This window comes from Prionailurus bengalensis, chromosome E3, assembly GCF_016509475.1.
Source record: "Prionailurus bengalensis isolate Pbe53 chromosome E3, Fcat_Pben_1.1_paternal_pri, whole genome shotgun sequence".
Taxonomy (NCBI): domain Eukaryota; kingdom Metazoa; phylum Chordata; class Mammalia; order Carnivora; family Felidae; genus Prionailurus; species Prionailurus bengalensis.
This window is the reverse complement of record NC_057357.1, coordinates 39629288-39651424: the sequence shown is the minus strand read 5'-3', so window position 1 is coordinate 39651424 and position 22137 is coordinate 39629288. Positions and strand designations below refer to the sequence as shown.

The window sequence follows — 22137 nt, the reverse complement described above, 5'->3', positions numbered from 1 at the left end:
GACGGGGTGAGCCAGGCTTCTGGGGCCCACGGTTGGGGGGCGTCCCCAAACTCCCTGCGGCAACAACTTCTTCCTGTAAGGGTGCTTAGCACCGTTTTGTGACTGGCACTGAGACCCTGGCCTCTGACGTTTCAGACGCCTGCCTCCCTCGGCCGGGTCAGCTTCGGTGACCGGTGTCTTCCCCGGGGCCCTCGTCTCCTACTCCCCCCACCACCTGCCCTCACGTGGGCCCCTTCGTGGGCCTGGTCCACGGTAGCCGTGTCCCAGCTTGTGTCCCCACCTCTAGGCGGCCATGGAAGGGCTTTGTTTTAGTAGCCTTTTTCACACTGAGCCTAACCATTTTGAAGTGACCAACTCGGTGGCACGTGGTACATTCACAGGGCTGTGCAACCACCAGGCCACCTAGTTGTGCCCCCGAAGGGAAACCCGTGCCCCCTGGGTACTTGCTTCCCATTCCTTCCCGTCTCACAGTTTCTCAAAGGGTAAAGTGTGCACCGGCAGAAAAGCAATACGGTCCCGGAATGTCCACGAGGGACATCTTCGCCGTTGCCCCCCCACCCCGGGGGTCACCACTGTTGGTGGCATCTGCATGCCTGTTCAGGGAACACGCCTGTGTACCCTTCCTCAGCCGCCTGTCACTTGACCACTTCAGGGACCGTCCACGCAGACGTGCACACCCGCCCCCAGTGCGGCAGCTGCCCTGTGCCCCGTGGTGGTCGTGCTCTGTGAGGCCAGTACAAACCGGGTGGTGCCTCTCCCCGGCTCCCAGCCCTCTTCATCTCTTAAGACCTTGTTCAGAGATCACCCCTCGGGGGCCGTCCGAGCCACCTGGCCCCTCCCCCCTTTCCCGTCATCTGTGTGTCCAGTAACCACAGTTCTGGTTTAGCGTCGGGACCTCATTGTCTGCACAGCCAGTGCCCACTGGATTGCGAGACCCTGGGGGTAAGAGCCCTCGTCCTTGATTCCGTATTCGCCAGGGCCTAGCTTGCTGCCTGCACACCGTAGAGGCGCGATAAATATTAGATGAGTGGCTGAGGGTCGGAGGGCGTCGTAACCCCCAACTGGTGGAGGCAAACGCTGAGTGAGCCCAGACTGGGCGGAGGGTCCAGGGCGGGCGATCCCCTTTGTGGGCACCTTTTCTGAGAACCGGGTGCCAGGCCCTGGCCGCACACCATCCCCCAGCGGTCAGGTCCGGCCCGCGGGCTCCCTGTACCAGGGATGGCGGTGGGAGTCGGGTCCTCGTACCCTGCTCGATTTTCCCATAGGACAACTGAAATTTATTTCCTGGACACTTTTTATTAAGAAAAAAATCATGTCATTTTATAAGCCCTGTGTTTTAAAAAGTAAGCTCTACCCCCGGCGTGGGGCTCGAACTCCTGATGCAGAGATCAAGAGTTGTGTGCCCCACTGCCCCAAATAGAAGCCCTAATTTTTTTCAGTTATAGAAGAAAAATGGCCTTTGCTCATTCCCCTCCCGTGGAACTACTGCGGTCCCGTTTCACCTCACCCCTGTCTCGCCTGGGCCACATGGAGCTCTTGTCCAGCCGAGCCGAGAGAGGAGGGTGCCACATCTCTTAGCGCTGCGCCTTTGCCATGTGGTCACTGGGACTCGGAAGAATGGCACCGTCCCCAGGGAGAAGGCACGCTGTGTGACGGGCTTCGTTGTCTGCAGTTTCCTCACGTTCTTGATAAGGCTGCTGCCACCGTCTCCAGACTCGCTTCTTTCTTTGTTGAAATTGCTTCCTTGGGATAAGTTCATCTTTCCCATCATTTGGAAATTTATCCCTGGTCTTTATCTCCCCACCTGTCCCCCTCCCCTCCCTCAGGGTTCTGTCGAGTTCCATTGGACTTCCCTCTCCCACCATCTTTTGGTGGGGACCGTGGGTCCTTTTATCCTCATTAGAATCCTCGGGGGCTCAGGACACTCCCGACCCCCACCCCATCTATCTAAATCTCTCCCTATTGGGATTTCTGGCTTGAGTTCCCCAAAGCCCTTCCTTTATTTCTGAAAATCCCCACTGTGCAATGACAGGCCAGGGGCTGACAATGCTGTGATTTCAAGCTGGGGACCTAGCTGTGAGGGGGAAGGCAGAGACGTGTGTCCCTGGTCACACACCACACAGCCCCGAGCACCTGCCCGGTGCTCAGAGGCCAAAGGGAAAGTGCCCTGGGTCCCTTCTGGCCTTCTCATTGATCACCGGATGCTCCCTGAGCCCCTGTGAGGAGACAAGAAGAGGAGGAAAGCCACACCAGCTCGGCCCAGCCAGGAGTTGGAGTTTCAATTCCACTCCTGTCTAGCAGGCTGACCAGGGCAAGAAGTTTGACCTTCCCAGGCCCGTTTCCTTGTCCACAAAATGAGAGTCATGGTGGCATCTTCCTCAAAAGGTCTTTATGAGGATTATATAATACCCTAAAAAGGCTTAGGACAGCCGTGGCACACACTTGGTGACCACTAAACATTAGCTTTATGTGCCAGAGACCCTACCAGGGATCAGAGATACAGAAAAAGAGGCACAGCGACCCTCAGTAGAGGAGGTCGTGAGTGAAAAAAAAAAATAACGATGGAGTGTGAGGGATGAAGAAAGGGTCTGAGAAGGAAGGGAGATCAGGAGGGCTTCCTGGAGGAGGTGGTGTTTTAAAGATGCGAGTAGCACTCCTTATGCAAGAAGGGAAGGAGAGTAGTTGGTGCAGAGAGGGATACAGGCTCAGGGCACAGGGGAGGAAGGAGCAGTATGTTGGGATGAGATTGGAGGGGGGGGGGGGGCGGTTGGAGCTGGTGATAAGAGGGAGGGGACCGCCAAAGGGTCCAGCCTGCGACAGGAAGGATTCCAGGAATGGAGAGACTGGTCAGGTGTGCCAGTTAGAAAGATCCTGCGGCTTCAGGATGAAGAATGCACTGCGGGGACGGAGGTTAAGACTGAGCAGGTGGACCCGGTTAGAGGCTGTGAGGAGACCCAGGCCAGGAGGGAAGGCCCGATCTGAGGGCAGTGCGGTGGTCGGGGGGGGGGGGGGGGTGGCGGGGCAGAGCTAGCGGCCAGGAAGCAGCAGAAGCTCGGGGCTCGGTGAGTAACGAAGAGTGAGCAGTGGAGTGACTCAAGGCTGCGGGTTTGAGCGTCTTTTGCCCGAAATGGAAATAATAGAGTGGAAGCAGGTGGGGGTGGGGAGAGCTCACTTTGAGACATGCTGGCTGGAGGTGTCAGCAGTCCCCCCCCCCCCCCAGAGACCTGGTGTGACCCCTCACCCTGCGCAGAAAATGAGATGGCAGTGAGCGTCGATGACATACTCCCTGAGCCCAAGGAGGGAACTGTCACCCTGGGTCTTAGGATTTCAGCCACATGAGGGGCGGGGGGGGGGGCGTGCTTTGCCCACCTCTGGGTGTTTGTGTGGTTTCCTGGCGGAGGAATTCTGGTCTGAAGTCTCCCCCTGCACACTCCCCCAACCCGCACTGGCTCCCTGACCTGCACCCTAAATGCCTGCAGCTGTGAGGGGCAGGCCTGTGGCAGGCACTGGGGCGCCATCAGGGCTGGGACAGAACGGTGCGAGATGCTGGACGTGACCGCCCAGGGGTAGGGCGGGCGGCGGGAACCCTGGGCTCACCAGACACCTGCAGGGACGCCAGGCTGCTGCGGGGCCTGGGCCTGTTCTCGGTCCTCCTTGTGACCCCAGGAAGAAGGAATGAGGGCGTCGGGCTGTAGGAGGTGAGCTGGAGAGAGAGGAGAGGGTGTGGTGGAGTGGGCAGCGGGCCATGCAGCAAAGAGGCCCCCCCATACAGCCTGACAAACGCCTCTCAGCTTAGAGAAACGGCAAGTCCCAGGTGACCTTGGCAAAGGCAAGGGGTTGGGAGGGAGGGCGGGTGAAGTGGAGACACCGAGTGAAGATTTCTCTTTGCAGAAGTCAGAGTCTGGGAAGAGGGTGGCAGAGGAAGGTGGAGAGGCCTCCGGGGGTACGGCAGCCTCCTCCCTTTTGAAACAGGACAGACCAGACACATCTGCAGGCTGCCAGTTGGCATGGTGGAGGACCCAGTCTTGCCAATGGGAAGGGGCCACGAGGGAAGCTGTTGTGGAAGGTGGAGCTGAGTCCGGTGGGGTGGTGGGCAGAGGTGCTGACCCCACACTGCCCACATGGAAAAGACTGCCACCCAGGACTTCCAGGGAGAACCCTTTAGTGCTGGGACCAGGGCCAGGAGCTCAAGGAAGACCAAGGACCGGGTAGTTCTGAAAGGCAAGGAACAAGAGGGCAAAGGGAACCACAGCTGGTGGGGAGAGATAAGGCGGCCAGTCGGGGTGCCGATAACCCCTCATGGGATCAGCAGGACAGTTTCAACCCCAGGCCAAGCTGCCGGGTGGAATGGGAAGGAACCACTGGCTGTTGTTCCAGAAATAAATGCAGCCCTGCAGGTGTCAGCTTTGCGTGAGGACAGGCTGGAGGAAATGGATCCCAGAATATGCAGAAATCTGGGGAATCATCCACAGGTCGCAGCACTGACAGGGTTTCAAACCAGCCAGGCTTACATCTTGAGGGGGTAGAGACAGCCCAAGTGAAGGCTGGGTCCCTGATGCAAAGGAGGGGACAGATGCCAGGAAGGGGGCTCCTTTTCCTCAGAAGCCAGGAGAGAAGTCACCAATAGCTGGGACGGGGGCCGGTAGGTCTGTGTCTGGAGGAGACTGGGGACGTGGTCGGGGTGGGGCGACCTGGGGGCACAGGAGGGCTGCGAGGAGAGGCCAGGAGTTCACAGGTGGGGTAGGGGCTTTCCTGGGGACCGGAGCAGAAGAAAAGGCCGACGCCCAGGCCTTGGGGTTTCGGCTCCGTCTGTTCATACTCCGTCTGAAGTATGAAGACTTCCCGGGGAGACCTCGGTCCCGGGTGCCCGGAGAAAGGCCGCGAGAACCTCGCCGCCGAATCCACTCGGCGAACGTAAAGGAAAGCCGCACCAGCTGGCGCCTCGCAGCCGCAGAGGAGGCGGGGCGCCCCACGCCCCGCCCCATATGCTAATACGAGGGCCACCGCCCCGCCCCCGCCCGGGAGCCGGACGGGCCCAACGCCAAGGGGTGCGAGAAGCTGCCAGCGCCCGGCTCCGCGTCCGCGGAGGCCGAGGTGGGGCAGAACGCCTGAGTCCGGGTCGCTTGGGCGGCGGCACGGTGCAGGAGCAGTCAGAGGGCCGCTAGGGCGTACCAAGCCGTGGCGCCCCCCGCCTGCACGAAGTGGTATAGCCCGAAGGGGCGGAGCCCGGGTCATGTGACACGGCTGCGGCCGCCATTTTGTTCTGCGGTGCTGGTATTTAGAGCGCAGCCGCTGACGGGCCGGGTCGCCTTCGCAGCCGCCTGACTGCTCTCCTTGCGCTCGCTTGCCGTGCCCGGCCCGTCCTCGCCCCCGTCTTGGCCCGCTGAGCTCGCCCTCTCCCCACCCGCAGACATGTCCGAGGCCAAGAGCGGCCCCGAGTACGCCTCCTTTTTCGCGGTCATGGGCGCCTCGGCCGCCATGGTCTTCAGCGGTGAGCGCCGAGGCAGGAGGGACTCGGGAGGCTGGGGGCGCCGGGACTCGCGGAGCTTATGCCCGCGTCGCCCTAGGGTTCTTGGTGTGACGTCACGCTGACGCAATTCCGAGCTGTTGGGGGGGGGTCCCGAGCCTCACGTGACCGCGGGCGGGGGTCGGGGCCCCGAGGGCTGCGAGTCGCAGGGCCTGCGGGCTGGGCGGGGGTGCGGGTCTCACGGGTCTCCCGGGGATCCTGGGCCGGCAGCCCTGCCGCCGTCAGTGTAGGTGCGGGGGTGGGGCGGCGGCGCCGCTGCCATCTTAGCCCTTAGGAGAGGCGGGAGGGAGGCTGGGGTGGGGGCGCGCGGTCCTGCGCCTGCTCCGCACCCCCCACCGCCATCCTGCGGGCAGGTGTGACATCACACCTCGGGAAGCTCCCCCTGTTCGGCGGGGGTGTCGGGGGATGAGGCCCTGGCGCTCCCCTCCTTGGTACACATCTCTCGCCCTTGTGGCGGCCCGCCCCCGACGGGGGTCAGGTGGGTCTGTACCCAGAGGCAGGTGCTTCCGGTTACGGCCTGTCACTGTTTCCCCGTAGCCCTGTGGGATGTGTGGGTTGTTTGGGAAAATGGGGCAGAGGGGTTGGTCCTGACGTCTGGCAGGAGCCCAGGGCTAGGATTGTGTGGATTGGGGCAGGGGTCTGGACAGGCTAAGGGCGAAGGACTGGTGTTTGGGAAGCAGGCCAGCATCAGTGCTATGTGTGTGCACGCTTGTCGGGGGTCTACTTCTGGGTGAATGAGAGAGTGGCATAGAGTGTCCTATTGGGTCTTTGTCCTTAGGAGGGAGTCGTCTGGTTCAGGCCTGAATGAATGAATGAATGAATGACTTCCCTTTTCTCAGGTCCGAAATTGGGAGGGCTCCCCTAGGCAAAGAGAAGGGGCCTTCCAGGTTCTTGATGGCACCCTGCTTTTGAAGTTAGGTCTTGACGGTAATGGGTGTTGAATTTGGTGAAAACTGGTCTACCTGAGAGAAAGGCACGTGGGCCAGGCCCAAGAATGTGGGACCCAGGAAGGTGAGTCCTAGTCTGCTGCAAGCCTGTAGACTGGTCTGGCCTGGTCTCCTCTGGGCCTCCTTAGGTAGGTCTGGTTTTTGGTTTGGATGACCCCGCCCTGCCCCACCCTACCTGGTGGGCTGGGGAGGCTCCCTGTGCAAGTATGTGGCGGGTTTGAACTCCAAACAGCCTGTGCTGTCTGTAAACACTTGTGAGGTGGGGGCTTGGGGACTCTGCTGTCTTGAGGGCCGCCCTCTGCCTGGGCCTGTCTGCCAGTCATGAGTTGCTGAGTGAGCCCTACCCTGCCCTTCCCATCACGTGCACATAAGGGGTCATTTGTGGTGGGAGAAGTGGTCTGGACTTCCCCTTCTCTCCCAGCTAACCCTGCTCTTTCCACATCTTAAGGGGCTGTCTGCTTTCCAGCACTTCCGGACGGACAGGCTGCTGTAACCTCCCACCCCTTTTCTGCTCTTTGCCTCCACAGTTCTTGAGATTCTACTGTGCCTGGCCATGTGTGCGTTGTTACTTATGGCTGTCATTCGTTCATTCAGCAAATGTCGAGTGAGCTCCTACTGTGTGCCAGGCACAGGGGAACATCGGTGAACAAAACAAGACATTCCCGCTCCAGAATTCCTTGAATTCTGGCTGTCATTGCTTGTTCCCAAAGCCCTGAGTTTGCCCCTTGGGCCCTTTTTCTGTACCCAGCTCCTGGCCTGCTCTAGTCATCAGGTACATCTCTTCCTTTTCTGGAACTTAACTTGATACTTTCAGATGGAGCCTGATCAGAAAGCAGGTCTCTGGAAGTTACTGAGAACAGGGTATCACTGGTCTAGGGCTTTTTTGTTGCCCCAGGCCCCTGAGGATTGGTGCTGCCTGCTCCTGTGGGGCCCGATCTCCTTCCTCCTTCCCCTTTTTTCTTGTGACAGAAGTCCTGTCAACTCTTTCTTCATCAAGTCTTCCACAAGTTTGTCACTTGCTCCTTTACCGTAATCTCTGACTTCCTCCCTGCTGGCAGGCACCCTGCGTTTGGTGCTTTGTTCTTGGAACTGCCTCCTGATTGCACTCTTTCTGTTCCCTGCTCAATCTGGGACCTGGTGAGGCTTGGCCTCCAGAGCTGGCATCCAGGGTTTTCCGGGACACCTGCTGCTGCCCAGGCCAGGCTGCTTTTCCATCCTGATGGTCAGCCCTGTTTCTTCCCTTTGTTCCTGTCGTGGCGGCCCCACCCTCAGCCACACGATCTCCCTGCTGCCTTCTGGAGAAGGGCCCCGCTCACTTTCCACCTCTGGCCGTGTCCTGCTACCTGGGATGCTAACTTCCCAGTAATCGGTGCCTTACTCAGTGACACTCATCGCCTGTGCTCTCCCGCTTGAGTGACAAACCATGGCACTGGCTCCTTGCATGCACTTGACATAGCCCGATGTGGTGCGGGGCCTGCAGTAGCAGCCCCCAGAATGCACTGCAACCAGGAGAGTTCCCGGAAGAGCTTCGTGAAGACCAGCCCTGAGCCCCAGGTTAAAGGTGCCGAGTGTCTGGGCGTGGTGGTGTTGGAGTGGAAATCCCTCTGCTCCCACCCCTACTTCTTTTCTCTTTCTGCTAGCTCCCAGTGTGATGCCTCGTTGGGGGACGTCTCCATTCGTGCGTGCTGTCTGCAATCATTTTTGCTCACTCAGGCCTCTTCCTCAAACGTCACTTTCTCTATGGAGCCCTTCCCCCACTCCCACGGGCCTCCCCACTCTTCTAGAACGTGTTGCTGTGCTTGGAGCGGCCATGTGTGTTTCCTCACCGGGCTTGGAGCCCCGGGAAGCCAGAGCTCCTCTGACTTCCTCCCTGCTCAGTGATGAGCACAGAGAGGAAGCATTTTTTGTGGCCCAAATAGGTGAATAAAACGTGCAGAGGAATGGTCAGGAGTGTCCACATCTTTTCTGAAACCCATGAGCCATGTTATCCTTTGCTCAAGCAGTGCAGCAAGACCTTGGAGGGCGGGAGTCAGAAGAGCCACCTGGGCCCGCTGTGGCTCTATTCTGTGCAAAAGTTACTCCATGCGTGGAGGCCAGGAGAAGGGAGATTGGAGGAAGGCAGCACACCCTGGCCAAGAGCGAGGCGGAGTACCATCAGAGGAGACCGGACGTCCTCCCGTTCCCCCACGCCTCGTTGCTGGAGGTCTGGGGGGGTGGAAATCTAGGCTTCTGTGAGCCCAAGGCCTCTGTGCATGCAGGCGTGCTTCTGGGAGGTCTGTCAAGGCCTCATGGTCCACCTGGGTGATGGCAGAGAGGATTCTTTCCAGACTTGAGAGCCTAGTCCTGCTGTGTGCCTGAGGATGCCCTCAGCTTTCTCTCCATGTGACTGGGCTGCTCTGCTGGGCCTGTCAGAGCTTCACCTTTTAGGCCGTGGGCAGCTGTACTGGGGTCTCTGGGAGGTTGGGGCCAAGGTTAGACAGCGGAGCAGGAGCCCAGATAGGCGGGACAGCCGTTAAGGGCCTCTGTTGGAGGAAGGAGACAGCTGCCTGAGCTCCCTGCGTGCCCAGCTGTAGCTCTTGCCCCCGAGGGCCACCTCCTGCCCTGAGCTGGGTGCCAGCTTCATCTCACCTTGTCGGTGATAACTTACGGCGTCTCTCGGCTGTGCCACAGCTACTCCCCCCAGGGTCCTGGCCCCAGGTGCTCTGAGCTCACCTTGCCTTTCCTGCCCCCTCCCCACAGCCCTGGGTGCCGCCTACGGTACAGCCAAGAGTGGCACTGGCATCGCGGCCATGTCTGTCATGCGGCCAGAACTGATCATGAAGTCCATCATCCCAGTGGTCATGGCTGGTATCATCGCCATCTACGGGCTGGTGGTGGCCGTCCTCATCGCTAATTCCCTGAATGATGGCATCACTCTCTACAGGTGAGTGCCGGGCCCCTCCCCATAGGTCATGTCCTGCCTCGGGCGAGGCCACTGGGGCGAGGCCACTGCCCGGGGCTGGGAGGGCTGGGGAGGGGGCGTCGGGCTGGTGACTTGCTTCCCCTGGCAGGTGGCTGACGTCTATCCCGTGTCTTCTCTCCCCCAGGAGTTTCCTCCAACTGGGTGCTGGCCTGAGCGTGGGCCTCAGCGGGCTGGCAGCTGGCTTTGCCATTGGCATCGTGGGGGACGCTGGTGTGCGTGGCACTGCCCAGCAGCCCCGGCTATTCGTGGGCATGATCCTGATCCTCATCTTCGCCGAGGTGCTCGGCCTCTACGGTCTCATCGTTGCCCTTATCCTCTCCACAAAGTAGCCCCTCTCCGAGCGCACCAGCCACAGAACACGATGTAAAGACCACCCCTCATTCCGAAATGAACAGCCTGACACACACGCACGGGGCCGCCGCCCCCCCAGTAGTCGGTCTTGTAAATGCGCAGTGTCCTAGTGCCCGTTGTCTGCTACCCCGGCCTCGCCCCCGCCCCGCCCCGTGCCGTGGACATCCGGGCCCACTCCTTACCCATCCGGGCCTCCGGCCGCCCCCACTCATCTGCCCTAGAGCGCTCTGTAGAAGGGTGAATTAGAGTTGTCATTTTCTCTTCACTGGATGTTTCTTATTTATAAAGATTTGATCTGTTCATACGTCTGTGGAGCAGCCCTCCGTCCCCAACTATATAGTAATCTTAGGTCGAGTGTTGCGTTGTGGGGTTGCCGTTTGCTCCGAGACTCTTTGGATCGAACCACCCTCCTCCAGCCCTGGCTGTCGGGGGCCGCGGGCCAGTGTGCTGGGCCTGCGAGGTCCTGGAGCCGAGCCGTGTCCAATAAAGTTCTCGGTTGTGACTGGACGCCTGTGTGGACCGCTTGTGTGGGCCCGGGCCCGGCGGGGGCGGGGCGGGGGCGGCCGCGGCGGCCCTGCCGGCCCAGGGGCGTGCCGGTCACGTGGGCGGCCTGATCACGTGGACCGGCCGGTCACGTGGCACGCCTCAGTCAGCTGAGGGTCACGTGGGTGCGGCCGGAGCCCGGCGGCCCGCAGTCGGCCGAGTGCGCGGAGAGCGGGAGAGCGGGCTTCGGCTGCGGGGCTCCGGGCGGCGCCCGCTCGGTGGGGCTCCGGTGGCTCACGATGCGCGACGCACAGGGCGAGGGGCGGGCCCCGGTGCTCCAGTTCACCAACTGCCGCATCCTGCGAGGGCGGGCGCTGCTCAGGTGGGGTGCGGGGTCAGGCGCTGCGGGGGTGGGCCCGGGAGCCGGGCGGGGCGCGGGGTGCGGAGCCGGCAGCTGCTGGTTTGGGGCCCGGGGCCTGGTGGGGTGCGGGGACGGGAGCTGCTAGATGGGGTGCGGAGCCGGCGGGGTGCGGGCCGGGCACTGCTGGAGTGGGGCGCAGGGCGCGAAGCCGGGCACTGCTGGAGTGGAGCGTGGGGCCGGTGGGGCGCGGGATCGGGAGCTCCTGGGATGGGGCGCAGGACTCGAGGCCGGGCACTGCTGGAGTGGGGCCCGGGGCTGGTGGGGCGCGGGATGCGGAGTCGGGAGCTGCTGGATTGGGGCCCGGGGGCCGGGTGGGGCGCGGGGTGCGGGAGCTGCTGGACGGGGTGCGGGGCCGGCGGGGTGCGGGGCCGGGCAGTTGTGGAGTGGGACGCGGGATGCGGGGTCGGGAGGTGCTGGAGTGGGGCGCGGGATGCGGGGCCGGGCACTGCCGGAGTGGGGCCCGGGGCCGGCGGGGCTCGGGGTTCGAGGTGCTACAGTGCGCGTCGGGGCCGGGTGAGGCGCAGGGCCGGGGGATCGGGAGCTGCTGGAGTGGGGCCCGGGGCCGGGTGGGGCACAGGGTGCGGGAGCTGCTGAAGTGGGGACGCGGGGTGCGGGGTCGCGCGGTGCTGGAGTGGGGCCCGGAGCCGAGCCGGGTGCGGGGTCGGAATGCGGGCTCAGGCACTGCTCTGGTGGGCCCAGGGACCGGCCATCCTAGCTTCCGTCCGGCTCTGGCCGCAGGGAGGATCTGTGGGTGCGCGGAGGCCGCATTCTGGACCCGGAGAAGCTGTTCTTCGAGGAGCGGCGAATGGCGGATGAGCAGCGGGACTGCGGGGGCTGCATCCTGGCGCCTGGCTTCATCGATGTGCAGATCAACGGTGCGGTCTAGGGCTTAGGGGACAGGGACCCGGAGAAGGTGGTCCGGGCACCGTGCAACCTTCCTCTTTGTGGCCGTAGGTGGATTTGGCGTTGACTTCTCTCAGGCCACGGAGGACGTGGGTTCGGGGGTCGCCCTGGTGGCCCAGAGGATATTGTCGCATGGAGTCACCTCCTTCTGCCCCACTTTGGTCACCTCGCCACCGGAGGTTTATCACAAGGTGAGGTCAGGCTTCCGGTCTCAAGGGAAGGGGGCTTCAACAGTAGCACCCCTTTAATTTTCAAACTTTTCCTGCCACAAACCCCTTGGCACTTGGGTCTGGCCTCACCCTTTAGCCTCCCCCACCCCCCTGGGGCCTGGGGTCCGGGGTCCTACCCCTAGGCTCTCCTTTGGTGTTCCCCCGCCCGCAGGGGGTCACTGCCTCTGCAGCCCTTCCCACAGGCCTTCATGTTTATTGTTGAGGTGTCTTCGGGGCTAGACGTCCTCTCCGTCTCGCGCCCTGGCCACCTCCTGGCTCCAGAAACCGATCGCTGAGACTTTCTGGATTGCCACGTTTGTACCATCTCCTCAGGTTCATCCCCCCCCAACTTGTCTGTGCTGTGTGACTCCACTGAATGTGCTTTCCAGAAAGCAGCTCGTTGTCTGCCCCTGCCGCCCCCTTCCGTCCCCGCTGCTGCTCTTGTGGCCCCCGCACACCCTTCCACTTCCTCTCTTCTCTGTGTGGCCCTATAGACATTTTCACCCAGGCGGGCTCTCCGGGTTTATTCTTCACCCCACCATCTTGTTGGGTTTCTTTGGGGCCGTGACTTTACATGGTAACCGCCAGAAAGCAGGTGGTATTCATCATGCCTCTTTACCGCTTGATGCTTAGTGCGTTTTGAAAAGCGTGGACGTCCCCTTACCCGAGTCGAGTTGGGGAAGGGCAGTAGTTACCCTTTAACCTCCCCCCCCCCCCCCCCCGCGTTGTTGTTTTCTCCAGTACAGGGCTTTTTTTTTGCAATTATGGGTCATGTTGCCGGTCATGGGTGGGGAGGTCCCTCCTGGGTGTGTGGACGCACAGTTGGAGTTGGGTGTTGCGGGAGTTTGAGTGGGGGCTTGGGATTGGGTCCTGGCCCCCTAAGTTCATCTGTCATCTGGGGGACACGAGACCATCCTGACTTTTTAATGAGCCTCCGTTTTCTCAAATCCAAGTTGGGAATGAGCACCACGTCCGTCTCCTGGGGTTGTGGGGCAGGCAGCGCTGTGTGAGGTACCTCTTAAACACTCGGTACGTTGGGGCGCCTGGGTGGCGCAGTGGGTTAAGCGTCCGACTTCAGCCAGGTCACGATCTCGCGGTCCGTGAGTTCGAGCCCCGCGTCAGGCTCTGGGCTGATGGCTCGGAGCCTGGAGCCTGTTTCCGATTCTGTGTCTCCCTCTCTCTCTGCCCCTCCCCCGTTCATGCTCTGTCTCTCTCTGTCCCAAAAATAAATAAACGTTGAAAAAAAAAATATTTAAAAAAAAACCACTCGGTACGCTGTCATGTGTGGACATCTTTCTGGAAATTTCTCCCAGGCCTCCCATCACAAAGTCAGCGGTTAAAAACTAAGCTCATCTTCCTGCTTCAAGCCACCTGGTTCTGTGTTTTTTCTCTTGGTCGTCAACCCCTGATTTCTCTTGCCTGGAATCTGGGAACGCGCCCGCCTTGCTGTCCTCCCCCTTCCCGGGACCTACCAGTGAGGCTTCCTGCCTGTGGCCTAGTCTCCCAACTGCCGGCCCTGCTCCGAGTCCTGCCGCAGCGGCCTTCCCAGGGGACAGGGCATAGCACATCACTCAGCCCCGCACCTTTTATCCTTCTTTTTTGTTTGTTTTTCAAATGTCTGTTTATTTTTGAGAGAGAGAGAGGCAGAGCGTGAGCAGGAAGGGGGCAGAGAGGGAGGGAGACACAGAATCCGAAGCACTTGTCAGCACAGAGCCCGACGCGGGGCTCTAACCACTCAAACCCATGAACCGTGAGATCGTGACCTGAGCCGAAGTCGGACGCTTAACTGACTGAGACACCCAGGCGTCCTCACCCCCTTTTTACCCTTCTGAGCAGTCCCTCCCTAGCCGCCCCAGCCTCGGCCCTCTCCCCACGTATGGTCCAGCTATTCTGGGCCATTCTCTCTCCTGTTCCCAGGCCTTCTGCCCTGTTTTATCTTGTTGTCTCTGTTGCCTGCTCTTTGGAGCTGTGACTCTGCTGTGCCCGTGGCTTCGACAGCACATTTGACCATCGTGATACAGGTTGTGAGACCTCTTTTTTTTAGGACAGGGAGTTTCTGGTCACTAGGATTTCTGGCTTATGTTTTCTTTTCTTCCTTTAATGTTTATTTACTTATTTAGGGAGAACGTGGGTGCACAAGCCGGGGAGGGGCAGGGAGAGAGAGAGAGGATCCCAAGCAGGCTCCGTGCTATCAGCACAGCCCGACGTGGGGCTCAACCTCGCAAGCCGTGAGATCATGACCTGAGCCGAAAGCAAGAGCCAGATGCCTAACCCACCGAGCCCCCCAGGCACCTCTCTGGTTTATGGCTTCCTGCTGCTACTTGTCAGTCTCCACAAACACTCGCAGGATGAAGGCGTTGGACAGCAGAAAGTAAAATCTCGGAGGCCGTGAATGTGGAAATTTAATCCAGTGTCATCTCAGACGCCACGGGGCAGTTCGCTTAGGTATCTCCCCGATTCCCGTCCACCCACCTTCTTCCAGGGCTGGCTCACACTGGGCAGAACTGGATTGCGGCTCTGTCAGAAGTTACCCGGATCCCTTAGCATCGTGTTCTGGCCCACTGAGACCACCTGCTCTTTTTGGGGGCCTCTTTCAGGCGTACCCTTTCATACCCTCCCAGGAGGAAGCTCTGGCTGGAGTGTTCTCGGCTTCTGGTCCATCGTGTGCTTAGCCAAGACCTGCTACCTCCTCAGGCGGCAGCCAGGCTTTCACCATGCCCTCTGCACTTGGACCTTTCCCATTCTCTTGCCGTCCATGCTGTCGTTCATTGCCTTCTCCCCACTTAGCGCTCTCTGTCTCTCCCTCGTCAAACTCACTTTTGTTTCGAAGTACGAAGTGAACCCCGTGCGTCGGGTTCAGACCTCACCTCGGGCTCAGAACATGAGACCTGGACTTGGGCCGCGTACCTTCCTGGAGGCATCCGCGTGAGAGTGGCGCCTGTGAGACTGGGTGGGGACAACAGCCAGTGGCGGGCACGGCATCGAGAGGGGCCCCTCTCCCTGTGTGGGAGTCCCCGTGCGGACCGCGTGCAGAACCCCGTAGAACGTGTCACAAGGCGTGCTCCCCGGAAAGACAGGATCCGGAGATTCACCCACAAGTTCATCTGCCCCGTGGGCTGGGGTATCCCCTCCCCGGCCGTCTGACCGTAGCCCCGTGTCTGGCACCGAGCTCTCTTGGAAGACTTGGAGAGAGCTTCAGGACGGGACCTGACACTGGGCACGGCGGGGTCACCTGGTGGAATGTGGGCCTGTCCTCCACAGATGGGCCGAGGGCGAGGCTCGAGAGGGTGTGTTCGCGAGCAAAAAATCTATTCCCGAAAAACTCAGCCGTTACCTTTTTTTTTTTTTTTAAGTTTATTTATTTATTTTGAAAGAGAGAGCAGGGGAGGATGGGGGGGGGCGCGGAGAGAGAGAGAGTTCCAAGCAGGGTCCTCATCCTCAGCACAGTGGCCGATGTGGGGCTCGAACTCACCAGCTGTAAGACCATGACTTGAGCTGAAGTTGGACGCTTAACCGACTGCGCCATCCAGGCGCCCCTTTTGGTTTGTTTTGCTTTTAATTTTTAGCGAACTTACACGAATCTCCTGGCTTGTTAGGAGAAACAGCAGCCCTTTGCCCCCACCAGCTCCCACCTGGAGACGGTCACCTTCAGCTCAGCTGGTCCTTGGAATTTGCTCTCGCCTGTCTAAGCTCCAGGCCGGTTTAGGGCAGTGAACAGGGGTGTCTGCTTCCACCAGCGGATCTGAGGCTAGACTCCTCTTCGTGGGTTTCCGGCCCCCCGCCCTCCCCGGGTAGCAGCCTGCCGACTTGGGGAGACCCGCCGGCAGGACTGGGCGAAGGACTCGGTGCTGACCCGTTTTCTTACCCGTCTGCCCTGTGTCTTTGGGACTCCTTGTTTGTTCTCTCAGCTGGCGACTCCACTCCCCGCCTCTGCCCGTTTCTCACTCTTCTTGCGGGACGTGTGGGTGCGCCCAGCGCTCTATCAACGTCGTTTCCCTCGGCAGCTTTAGGGACCTGTTCCGCGGCCCTGGCTGCCTGCCTCCCTGGACCGAGCTGTCCTGGGAGCTCCTTCCCGTCACCTGGGGGGGGTCCCCTGGCGTCTTTCTGCTGGGCGTCTATCCCCTCTCCCGTGCCTTTGTCTTTGCTGGTTTTTGCCTTTGTTTTGGAGCATATCCACCAGCTTCTGCTAGAGACGGGGGCACAGAGAGCAAAGTTTTCAAGATCTCGAAGGTCTAACGAGGTTTTTATTCTCTTGATTGGGCATAGGTTAGAAGTGACTTTCCCCTAGAATTCTTAAAGGCGTTGCTGTATTGTTTTTTCATTTCCAGGGTTGCTGGTGAGAAGGCGGAAGCCACCTGACCTCTGATACTTTGTGCATGACTTATTTCTTCCCTCTGGAAGCTCGTGGAATCTTCCCTTTGGCCTCGGGTTCTGAAGTCTGAGGGTGACACGTGTGGGGCCTGTGGGGAATTTATCTATTGTGCCGGCCATTGGCACACCCTGTCGGTCTGAAGTTTGGTTTTTGGTTTTGTTTGCGTTCCTTGATCACAGCGCGTGTGTGATTTTTCTCCCTCGTTTCTCTGTCGTCTTTCCTGGGAGTCATTATTCCGTGGTTGGGCCTCCTGGATGGCGTCTCTGGTTCTTTCTGTGACTCTGCTTCCTGAGTGTTTCCTGTGTTTCTATGTTCTGGTTCTTGACTTGGGTTTTTTGGGTTTTTTTTGTTTTTTATTTATTTATTGCTCAAGTTGTATCGTATTTTTTTATTTTATTTCTTATTTAAGTATTTGTTTACTTATTTTGAGAGAGAGAGAGCAAGTGTGAGCAAGGGAGAGGCAGAGAGAGAATCCTGCACTGTGAGTGCAGAGCCCCGTGTGGGACTTGATCTCATGACCTGCGAGATCACGACCTGAGCCGAAATCAAGAATTGGATGCTTAGGGGCGCCTGGGTGGCGCAGTCGGTTAAGCGTCCGACTTCAGCCAGGTCACGATCTCGCGGTCCGGGAGTTCGAGCCCCGCGTCGGGCTCTGGGCTGATGGCTCAGAGCCTGGAGCCTGTTTCCGATTCTGTGTCTCCCTCTCTCTCTGCCCCTTCCCCGTTCATGTTCTGTCTCTCTCTGTCCCAAAAATAAATAAACGTTGAAAAAAAAAAAATGAATTGGATGCTTAACCGACCGAGCCACCCGGGTGTCCCTCACATACTTTTAATGGGAAGAGCTCACTTTCTCTCTCAGTGTTTTTTTCTGACCCTGTCTTCTTGTTTCACCGGTGCAGGACCACTCCTCACGTGTCTTCCCATCCCTGCCGGCCCTGCCCTGTTCGTCCTCTGTCTCCCCAAGGTTTCCCCGAGCTGCCACTGAGCCTTGGCCGTCGGCTGTGTTTGAGATCAGGCGCCAGCAGGCTGCTGGGAGCCCTGAGACTGGGGCGGGCTCCTGGGGGCGCCCTTAGTTGAGGTCCCTGGGCCGAGGGGACAGCCTCACTGGCTCCGTGCTGAGAGTGTTAACCTAATCGCAGGGGGTGTGCCTCCACCCACCCCTCGCCTGGAGCCCTTCCGGTTTGCTGGCAGGGCACATTCAGGGCCCAGCTGCTCTTTAATGGTGTCTGTGGTTCCCCCCGCCCCCGCCCCCGCTTCTCAAGGCGCTGCCTGTTTCCTCGGTGTCTCCACCACGTGCCCCTGCCCACACCTGCCCAGTGTCGGCCCATCAGGCTCCCCGGGTTTCAGCCTTTTTACGCATCGCTGTATCTGGTTTGGGGTGGGGGTGCCCCAGGGCCCTTCGGCGGGCGGCAGGTTTCTCTGGCAGCTCGCCCCGCCTCCAAGACGGGTCATGTGAGTACCTGTGTTCGGCTCAGGCACCGCGTGGCTGTGCCCTTGACGCCTGAGCCCCCAGCCCCGTGTGCACCAACCTCTCTGGCCCCCGAACCCCCGCTTCTGTGCTCGCGCTGCCTGGACTGCACGCCTCCTCTTGACCCTGGCCGTGTGTGCGGTCCTGCAGCTCAGGAGGCTGGGCCCGCTCCCCTGTCTGGCCGGGTCCAGACCCTTTGGCCACGTTGCGGGGCCAGGTCAGGTCCCTTTTGTCCATTCCTGTTCCTTGCTGGCAGCTGGCCTTCCGCCCCTGCGTGTTCCTCCGCGTCCTGATGGTTCTTAGCGCTGTGCCTTCCCTGACTCTGGTTGGGGGCCTTCGACTACCTTCTGCTATCTGACGGAAGGCCATCAGGGGGCTGGGCTCTGACCTCTGATCTCTGACCTCGGCTGGGCTGTGATCTCTGGGCGTTGGGCCATAGGGGGCAGGGCTTTAACAGCTGGTTCCCCCCAGGTCCTTCCTCAGATCCCTGTGAAGAGTGGTGGTCCCCATGGGGCAGGGGTCCTCGGTGAGTGGCTGACCCCTCTCCCTGCCCCCACCCCGGGAGGCTCCTTGGGGACCTGTTGGCAGCCCTTCCCCCTCCAGAGGCCCAACTGGGGAGGGAGGTCGGGCAGGTGACGGGCCCGGGCGGGGGCTGCGGGGCCAGAGGCCCGCTGGAGCTGTCCACTCCTCTTCTCCCAGGGGTGCACCTGGAGGGCCCGTTCATCAGCCGGGAGAAGCGAGGTGCGCACCCCGAAGCCCACCTGCGCTCCTTTGAGGCCAACGCCTTCCACGATGTGCTGGCCACCTACGGGCCCCTGGACAACGTCCGCATTGTGACGCTGGCCCCCGAGCTGGGCCGAAGCCATGAGGTGATCCGGGCGCTGACAGCCCGTGGCATCTGTGTGTCCCTAGGTGAGGACTGCCACCTCCAGGGTTGGGCCCGCGTGGGGTCCTGGGCTGGGTGCACACTTTGAGTCCAGGTCCCCTATGCAGGACACTCGGTGGCCGACCTGCAGGCCGCGGAGGAAGCCGTGCAGAGTGGGGCCACCTTCATCACCCACCTCTTCAACGCCATGCTGCCTGTGAGTGCCCCATGCGCCCCCCCCCCCCCCCCCGCAACTCCCTGGGCGGGTAGGCGCAAGGGCTCCTGCCGTCGCTCAGCTGCCCTCCTATCTCTGTCCAGTTCCACCACCGTGACCCCGGTATCGTGGGGCTCCTGACCAGTGACCGGCTGCCTCCCGGCCGCCACATCTTCTACGGGATGATCGCGGATGGCACGCACACCAACCCGGCTGCCCTGCGCATCGCCCACCGGGCCCATCCCCAGGGTGAGCGGCAGGGCGGGGCGGGGCCCAGTGGGAGGACTCGGCCGGGCAGCTCCTGAGTCCCCTTCCTTCCGCAGGGCTGGTGTTGGTCACTGACGCCGTTCCCGCCCTGGGTTTGGGCAATGGACGTCACACGCTGGGGCAGCAGGAGGTGGAGGTGGACGGGCTGACAGCCTATGTGGCCGGTGAGTGACCCTCTCGTCCCGCTGACTCCTCGACAACGGCCCTTTGGCCTCTCTTGTGGGACGCAGACATCTGAGTGTTCCCCGCCGGCCTGTGGGCCCCCCACCCCCCATGTGCCCAGTAGCCCCTGGTCCCCCCAGAACCTGCTCTCTCACTCTCAAGGCACCAAGACACTGAGCGGCAGCATAGCCCCGATGGATGTCTGCGTCCGGCATTTCCTGCAGGCTACAGGTTGGTGAGGCTGGAGGGGGCAGGTGTGTGCGCGTGCGCGCATGTGCACATATGTGTCGGGGGGGGGGGGAGGTTGGAGGGAAGCACGGAGACCCCTGGGCTCTTGCAGCGACACTCCTTGTGGGATGGGATTCCTAGGAGTAGAGCACCAGGAACACGGCTGAGGCCCCCTGCAGCAGCTCAGGGGCAGGTTCGGAGAGCGAGGAGCAAGCACGTGGCTGGGACCCAGGGTGATAGGCAGTGAGGCCACGGCACCGAGAAAAGGGTGCTCACCGTACCCACGGGAAGGCCCTCGGCCTGGGGCCTGTGGATTCGCAGGACTCCGTGGGTACAGAGCTTTAGGGAGGGGAGGGGGGCGGTCGGAGCAGCGCTTCAGGCTTGTTGGGGTAGGCGTGTCCGGGGGGGGAGCAGGGAGGGGTATTTGGTAGAGGCTGTGGTTGGCCGGGCCCTGCGGGATTCTTGGCAGTGCCCGGGGCTGGGGTGTCACCTGGGGGTGCCGGGTTCAACATGCTGTTTAGAGCAGCAGGGAGACAGGCCAGGAGGCAGGAAATGGCTGTAGGCTGGCTGTTGGGGGGAGGGGTGGTGAGGTAGGGAACAGAAAAAAAGGATTTGGTCGTGTGGCTTCTTGAGAGGGAGCAGGGACGGAAAGCCAAGACCAGGTGGCCTCGTTGATGACCAGGCGGCCTCGTTGATGACCAGGCTACTGCTTCTTTTTGGGGGGCTCTTCCCGGGACCCGGAAGGAGGAGGGGCCTGCGGCCATCTGGGTCCAGGGCATTTGTCAGTGAGGCGGGGAGCCCTGCAGAGCTGGGATGGGTGAGTGACCAGGAAAAGGGTACCTGGCAGTGTCCTCAGATGAGGGGGAAGGCGGGGCTTTGTCAGCCTGCTGCAGAGACCTGGGATTTCTCTGGGACTTGGAGCTTTGGGGCTGGGGGAGAGGCTGCCCACGGAACCAGCTGGGGATGGGGGGTGACTGCCTGGTTGTGTCCCCTGAGCAGGCTGCAGTGTGGAGCTGGCCCTGGAGGCTGCGTCCCTGCACCCCGCGCAGCTGCTGGGGCTGGAGAAACACAAGGGGACGCTGGACTTCGGGGCTGATGCAGGTCAGGGCCCGACGTGGGCACCCCGGCCGGTGAAGACTCGGGAGGGCTCGGGGACTCGGGACAGTGCCAGGGCAGGTGGGATCTTCCCTGTGCCCAGGTGGCCTTACCTGGCCACCAACCTCAGCCCGGGTTCCTCTTCCCGTCGGGTCAGGTGAGGGGCAGCTGGCGTCTTTGTCCCCTGTGCCCTGCTTCCAGGAACATGGGTTCCAGGGCCTTGGTCAGCCTTCGATGGGGTGGGGTGGCCGTGCCCAGATCGTGTCCCAGGCTTCAGTTTCCCCACCAGCTTCTGGATGGGTGTGGGGTGGTGGTGGACCCACCCCTGCCTCTGTCTCACCGGCCGCCTCTGACCCAGACTTCGTGGTGCTCGATGACTCCCTCCACGTGCGGGCCACCTACATCTCGGGCGAGTTGGTGTGGCAGGCGGAGGAAGCCAGGCAGTGACTGAGGACCACGGCTGGAAGGGACGACCAGTCTGAGCTGGACACTGTCAGGGCTGAGCCATCGAGGAGCTGGTCTCCGGGGAGCGAGTGGGAGCCCTGCCCCAGGTGGAGGCCTGCCAGGTGGAGGCAGCTGGATAAACGTTCGCCCCGCAGGGACTTGTCTCGTGTCTGAGTTTTGCTTCAAGGCAGAGCGCCGTCCCCTCGGTGGCTCTCTGGGTGGGGTGGGGAGGAGAGCGGCTGGATTCTAGCTGATCCCAGCCTTGGGGGGCCCCAGTGAAGGTGACAGGGCCCCTCTCTGTTGGACAGTCGAGTCTGAGGCCTGCAGCCCCACATGCAGTTGTGCTGGTTGGAAATGAAGGGCGGGAGGGGAAAGTCCTGGGTCGTAGGTTGTAAAGTGGACAGGAACGGGCTTGGGGACGGTGAGTGTGGAGGGCTCCAGAAGTTTACATGTCGGGGGATAGAGGAAAAGGGTACTCTTGGGATTTTTAAATTTTATTTTGAAGGAGGGGAGGGGCAGAGAGAGAGAATCCTAAGCAGGTTTTGCACTGTCAGTGAAAGGCCCGACTTGGTGGTCGATCCCAGCAAATTGCAAAACTGTGAGCTGAGCCAAAATCGAGTTGGACCCTTAACCGACTGAGCCACCCAGGTGCCCCAGTGCTTTCTGGGATTTTAAGTGGGAGAATTGATTGTGGGGACAATTAGGAGCTGGGGCTGGGAGGACTTGGATGTGGGAGGGGCCTCGGGTGGGCCGTGCAGGGCATTTGGAGGCCAGGCCGGCTGTGTGAGGATGGCCCACGGGCTCCTCTCTGCCCCTTTAGAGTTGGGCCAGTGAAGCAGAGGCCAAGGTCATGATGCTGGGCCTGAGCACACTGTGAGCTGTTTCTCCTCGGCCTTCAAGAGGACTCCAGGTTGCCTGGCTCTGAGTGTAGGAAGCAGTGGCCGAGAGGCCCAGAGGTGACCCTGGCCACCGCTCCTTGCCCAGCCCGCAGCCCTATTTCTTTGAGCCCTCGGGGTAATCAAGGCTCAGCTTCCTTTGGGGCCTGTTCTGAACATCCCCTTCTCATCCGACTTCCAGGTGGGCCCGGGGATCCCACGTGCCCCCTGGGTTGCACCGCTGTGGGTGACCCTGCCTGGTGCTGGTGGGCAGCTCGGGGAACACCAGTGTCTGGAGCCCTGCAACTATTTGCCCGTCAGTGTCATCCCGCGGCCGTCCATGTC

The 22137-nt window shown here is 61.0% G+C and overlaps 2 protein-coding genes across 2 annotated transcripts; both read left to right on the top strand.

Moving 5' to 3' along the window:
- Window positions 1-5240: 5240 nt before the first annotated feature.
- On the top strand, window positions 5241-10294 carry ATP6V0C (ATPase H+ transporting V0 subunit c). Its single transcript, XM_043560880.1, has 3 exons — window positions 5241-5491; window positions 9214-9397; window positions 9561-10294. Exons 1-3 carry the CDS (start codon window positions 5413-5415, stop codon window positions 9763-9765), a joined length of 468 nt encoding a protein of 155 aa, XP_043416815.1. The 5' UTR covers window positions 5241-5412; the 3' UTR covers window positions 9766-10294.
- A 133-nt stretch (window positions 10295-10427) lies between these two features.
- Window positions 10428-21075, top strand: AMDHD2 (amidohydrolase domain containing 2). The gene is made up of 11 exons (XM_043560872.1): window positions 10428-10652; window positions 11430-11566; window positions 11646-11785; window positions 18114-18168; window positions 18342-18554; window positions 18636-18724; window positions 18826-18970; window positions 19045-19152; window positions 19313-19381; window positions 20378-20479; window positions 20832-21075. The coding sequence occupies exons 1-11, from the start codon at window positions 10570-10572 to the stop codon at window positions 20918-20920; spliced, it is 1230 nt and encodes a 409-aa protein (XP_043416807.1). The 5' UTR covers window positions 10428-10569; the 3' UTR covers window positions 20921-21075.
- Window positions 21076-22137: the final 1062 nt, after the last annotated feature.